Source organism: Bidens hawaiensis, unplaced genomic scaffold (genome assembly GCF_021521415.1).
Source record: "Bidens hawaiensis isolate Kalapana, Puna unplaced genomic scaffold, B.hawaiensis_p1.1 tig00019814_1, whole genome shotgun sequence".
NCBI lineage: Eukaryota > Viridiplantae > Streptophyta > Magnoliopsida > Asterales > Asteraceae > Bidens > Bidens hawaiensis.
The window spans coordinates 273,461-279,460 of NW_027493013.1; the positions used below are offsets into that span (position 1 = coordinate 273,461).

At 31.5% G+C, this 6,000-nt stretch overlaps 1 protein-coding gene across 1 annotated transcript; it reads left to right on the forward strand.

Moving 5' to 3' along the window:
- The first annotated feature begins 117 nt into the window (after positions 1 to 117).
- LOC143559367 (uncharacterized) lies at positions 118 to 4,603 on the forward strand. The gene is made up of 15 exons (XM_077047964.1): positions 118 to 261; positions 1,071 to 1,148; positions 1,850 to 1,895; positions 1,972 to 2,029; positions 2,099 to 2,151; positions 2,232 to 2,304; positions 2,446 to 2,507; positions 2,919 to 2,987; positions 3,081 to 3,186; positions 3,266 to 3,336; positions 3,408 to 3,508; positions 3,605 to 3,700; positions 3,901 to 3,968; positions 4,167 to 4,212; positions 4,377 to 4,603. The coding sequence occupies exons 1-15, from the start codon at positions 196 to 198 to the stop codon at positions 4,455 to 4,457; spliced, it is 1,074 nt and encodes a 357-aa protein (XP_076904079.1). The 5' UTR covers positions 118 to 195; the 3' UTR covers positions 4,458 to 4,603.
- Positions 4,604 to 6,000: the final 1,397 nt, after the last annotated feature.

A 6,000-nucleotide genomic window follows, 5' to 3' on the forward strand; every position in this document is an offset into this window, starting at 1 on the left:
GAAAAAAAAGGTCAGACCCACAAGCATATCAATTTATTGGTATAGATATGATCCAAAGGAAATAAAAACCGCCCTATTATAAATAACCCGAAGCAGCAGCAGTAGTAGTCATCATCTTCTTCTTCAGCATCCAAATGATTTGAATAATAATAATAATAACGAAACCCACGCCGCCGCCGAAATCCGATCAACAAAATGTCGCCGGCCGCCGATCAGACTCCCACAATTCGAACAGTGGTCATCCCGTTTACACAGCTACAAGTTAGTATTATTATTATTATTATTATTAAAAATTCCGTTTATAGCTTTAGATGATTACTATTATTATATAATTAAATGAAATTAGCATGTTTATGGTTCGGTTTGCGTCGGTCTTGGGATAAAACCAAACCAAAACTTTTTTGAAAACCGTCCGGTTTTTGTTTTTTCGGTTTTTGGCAAAAAAAAAGTAATGATTTTGGGCTTAAGTCATTATGTTAATGAATATAACTTATTCATTATTATACATTTGAGCTAGATATTTGAATTGCAAAGACGCATAAGTATTAAATTATTATAAATTACTTAAACCAAAAAAATAAAAAATGAAAGTTTATAAGTTCGGTTCGGTTTTTATCACATGCGAAACCAAAACCTGTTTTCGGGAAAGTATAAAACCAAACCGGCGGTTTTTGTTTCGGTTTTATGACAGTTGTGCCATTTGAGCTTAAAATTTTTGGGTCAAAGAAAGATTTGGTAAAAAATAATGATTTTGGGCCTATCTCATTTTGTTGATTCATAACTAATTTATTATTAATTTATTATACATTTGAGCTAAATATTTGAGTTGCAAATTTATTAAATTCTTATATAGATTACTTAAAATGAAAATTTCTAATTTCGGTTTGGTTCGTTTTTTATTAAATGCAAAACCAAAACCAAACATTAAGTTCGGTTTACAAAAAAACGTAAAACCAACCCGTTGGTTTTTTTTATTATTTGATTTGGTTTTTTCGGTTTCATGCACACCCCACGTGCTATATAATATATAATAATATAATCCTTGTTTTGTTTGTAATCCATGTGATTAGGATAAAGATGCTGATTTGTCGATGAAAATCGAAGAAGGATTTGGACCGGATGGATTGGGGATTTTATCAGTATCTGATGTATGAAAGTTCACCTTTGATTTTTAATTTAATTTAGGGTCAAGAGTTTAGGTTTATTTCATCGTTCTATTTAAGAAATGATGATGTGGCACGTCGCCACGCCATAAAAAAACCAGTGTCACGTCACCATTTAATCTGCTATAAAAAGTTGTTACATACAATGAAAAAGTTGCATAATTTCAAAATTTTCAACATTCTATGTAAGAAATGATGATGTGGCACATCGCCACGTCATCAAAAAGCTGGTGCCACGTTACCGTTTAACCTGCTATAAGAAGTCATTACATACAAAGAAAAAGTTTATAATTTCAAATTTTCATCATTTTATGTAAGAAATGTTGATGTGGCATGTCGCCACGTCATCAAAAAGCTGGCGCCACGTCACCGTTTAACCTGCTATAAGAAGTCATTACATACAAAAAAAAGTTACATAATTTCAAAGTTTCCATTATTCTATATAAGAAATGATGACGTGGCACCATCTTTTCGATGGCATGGCGATGTGCCACGTCACTTTTTAACCTGATATAAAAGGTTATTGCATACAAATAAACATTTTTTTTACTTGCAATTGACAAAAAGGTTGATTTTTTTTAACTTGTTAACCATGTCACTCAATATCATGAAATCATCTTGCTTCTTAGTTTTTAAATTAATGATTATGCATTTAAAGAATGTGAGACTCATATCATTTGGTTTAGGTTCCTGGATACGCTTCGTTAAGGCAAAACTTCTTAATCTTGCTCCTAGGTAAAACATTTCAAATAGTTTATATTTTATTAATATTGTTATAAAGGCTTTAAAAAAATAACTCTTGTTTGTACTAGGTTAGCTAACCTTCCTGAAAATGTGAAGAATGGACTAGAAGATCCTCAAAGCAGGTAAAATCGAGTTAAGGGCATTTTGGTAATTTTAACATTTACCGTCGGAAATAAAATGTTATATTGTAGGTATAACTTTGGATGGAGCCATGGAAAAGAGAAGCTTGAGTCTGGAAAACCAGGTAAAATATTACATATAATATACACTTATCATGTTATAAGTTTATTAAATATATCAGATGGTTATGTTCAATATTTGCAGATATATTAAAAGGCTCTTTCTATGCGAATCCGATATTAGACAAACCTACTACTGAGGCTGCTTTGATTCAAAGGTAAGATTATAGAAACCGTAGACTTTTTCAGCCGTATGTTCATTAGAAAATAAATGCAATATTTCTTTGTTTGGTAAAGTTTCACTAGAAAATTACCATTTTGCCCATTAGAAAATCTGAAAATGACTTTTTCTTGCACAGGTACCCTGCATATTGTGGATCAAATATTTGGCCTCAAACTGCTTTGCCTGAACTTGAAACCGGTATCCCTTTTTTCATCTTATTTGACTTATGATTTGAGAAGTCATAAAAAGAAATTTTAGATGTTCAGAATAATAATATGTGATTGTATGTTTAATATCAGCGTATCAGGATCGTGTAGATTTTAGTCTAGAATTACCAGTTTGCCCCTCCATAACCATTGTAGAATGCATGCTCAAATTGGTAAATTATTATTACATAGGGGCAAACTGGTAAATTATGATTAAAATAGGTAATTAGATTTTAAAACGCTCACAATCAGATTCTTTTTTTTTTTTTTTTGTAAATTGGAGGGGAAAAGTGGTATATTAATTTACCAGTTTGCCCTTCTGTAAGCATAGTAAAAGGTTGATAGTATTAATCAATAGTAAAACAAATTTTCAAGAATAATTTTTGTTTTTTTATGCATGCAGCTTTCAAATCCCTTGGAAAGCTTATTCTTGATGTCGGTTTACTTGTAGCATATCACTGTGATAAATACGGTAACTTTTCTTGATATTAATTTTAGATGATATATTAATAATTCATTCTTGAGTTAATTTTAAGATAACTTTTAACTTTTCTAAATCAAACAGTGTCTAAAGAGACAGGTATCTCACATAATGAAGGCATTGAACAGATTGTGTATCGTTCTCGGTGTCATAAAGGTCGTTTGCTGTATTACTTTCCTGCTGAAAGCCGGTAAATAATTTTCACATTCACGTACAAATGTTGAATGCCGTGTAAAACTATAAATATAACAAACTGAGTTTACTAACAGTGATGAAACTCAAGATAACGAGTCCATGTCATCATGGTGCGGTTGGCATACGGATCATGGTTCTTTCACTGGTAAAAAAATCCTTAACACAAAATTGATAATTCGTTGAAAATTTTTATGTTTGGTTGAATTTAATATGTAGGTCTTACGTATGCGATTTTTACCAAAGGTGGTGTAGAAGTACCTTGCCCTGATAGTACGGCTGGCCTTTATATCAAAACAAGAACGGGTCAAATAGTCAAAGTATGTATTCATTCTTTTTACATATACATTAACCTTATTTATTTGATGCAAGAAAAAAATATGAAAGTATTAACGAATTGTTATATTTTGGTATAGGTGGTGTACAAAGAAGATGAAATTGCGTACCAAATCGGTAACATAACTGAAATACTTTCAACAGGCTGTCTTTGTGCAACGCCTCATTGTGTTCGTGTAAGTTCACATATTTTTATTTATCATGTTATTTATTTTTATTCATTTTATATATATTTTTATTTATCATGTAATTTATTTTTTATTTGAGTCGTCAAACCTTTATAAAATAATATGACCCAAATCGACCCGTTAATATTGAGTCCAAATATCTATATCTACTCGCCTTGATCTTTAAAATTATTAACTTGTATTTGCAGGCACCAAAAGGCGAAAAGGCAACAGGGCTCGAACGCTCCACATTTGCATTATTCATGCAACCCGACTGGTTTGCTTCCCAAAACTTGATCACACCATTTAATATATAGATTAATAATTTCATACAACTTTATATAAATTTTTCAAAACATTAGGATTATCATGCATGCCCATATTATAGTAAATAAATTTATTTTATGTGCTATGATATGGTTAAATATTAAACTTTTAGTGTAAATGTTACAGCGATGAAAATTTTAATTTTCAGGGATGAAAAACTTGTTTTTCCAGAGTCGGGACATGTCAATCAAGAGGTACGTTTATGACCCTTTAAACGTTAATCGGTTCAGTTTATATATTTATTTATTTTTTTAGAAATTACAATAGAAGCCATATATATTTTATTGAAAAAACAACTGTCAGTACTTAGCAATAACTAAGAAATTCTTTTTGGTTTTATAAATGGCGGGTGGTTCAGTTGATACAGGCTAACGAATCGCTTACGTTTGGGGAGTACACGGAAAAGCTTCTTGACAAGTATTATCATCAAAAGAAGTAGCAGCAGCATTGGGGTATGCTATAAAACTTCATTTATATTTATGTTAACAGAAAACGGGTCGGGTCTATCTGGCATTAAATAATTTTTATGTAAATGAATTGTAACTTATTCTTATTTATTATAGTTTCCAAATTATCATATACTATTCTTATTGTTTTATTTGTTATGTTGTTTTCTTATTTTGTGCTTACCCTTTATTTATGTACCTTAACCATGGTTGTAAAAATCCCGACTATGCGCCGATTCACCAATTAATAACAGTTAATCCTGAATAATCACTAGTCCCCATCTCACCAGTCGACTAACGACTAGCGATTGCTACAACACTGATCTTAACAAGAATAAAAATGACCATAGTTCAAAGTATACATGTTTCAACTCGTATGGTATCTAAACTGCTATTATACATAGAAATGAGGTAAATTATACGGCCAATGAGCGAGTTACTCCACTTGAGCCAAACCAGCTTGAGTTTTTATCTAAGTGAGCTATCATCAACTTGAACTTGGCTAGGACATTTGTATATGTGGTTGACTCTCATAATGTCTAGGGTGATAACTTATGACAGTATCACACAACCCAAACATAACACGAAAAAACAAGTTTTTGGTTGGCGAACACGGCCCGTTTTATAATATTAGTCAGCCTGAGCGTAGGTGAACAATAAACGGGCCGGACTGTTACAATACAAACTGGTACTTGAACTATAAGATCGATAAAGAGAACAAGAGGAACACTTACCCAATTCAATTCATCGATACTCGTCCATCCAACAGATCTCGTATATGTATACAAACATATTACGGATATAACCCTAAACTATTAGTTATTTACACTTTAGTCCCTCTACTATTTACTACCTAACACTGATCGAATGCGACATGATTTTGGAGTAGGTTTGACACCACACGGATAGATATATGCATTGGGTTCGGCTTGAAAAATTCAACTTGCCAACCTGACACGATTGCCACCCATAGAAATGCCTACGTAGCTTCACCAGAACCTTCTAACATGTTTTTTAATTCTCCAAACCAAATACTAACAAATGGAGATTGTTTGTTTATTTAAATTTATTGCACAAAATTAGTTCATTTTTCTGGTGAAGTTTCCTAATAAAGAAGGTTCTATGTAGAAGGAAACAAAACAAAAGAAGCCAGTTGGAACTTCAACTTCTAGAACCTATGACTTAGAATCTTTCTTGGACTATCCAACACATGTTAGTCCTAAACGACTGTATTATTCATATGTCACATTAAGATAATATTTTTTAATTTTAAAAGTTAATATTTAACTTATACCGTATAATTCAATAATCTTTATTGTACATTAACATCTTTAAACTCATTTTTGGCAAGGCTTCTTAAAGAAAAACTTAGAACGGGTGTGCATAAACTGAAAAAACCTTTCAAAACTGTAGAAAAAAAAAACGAAAAAAAAACGAGGGTACAGTTTTAACCAAATTTTCGGTTTGGTTTCAGTTTTACGAGTAACTAAAGCTGGAATAAACTGAACTGAACTTAAAAGATCTTTATTTTTATTT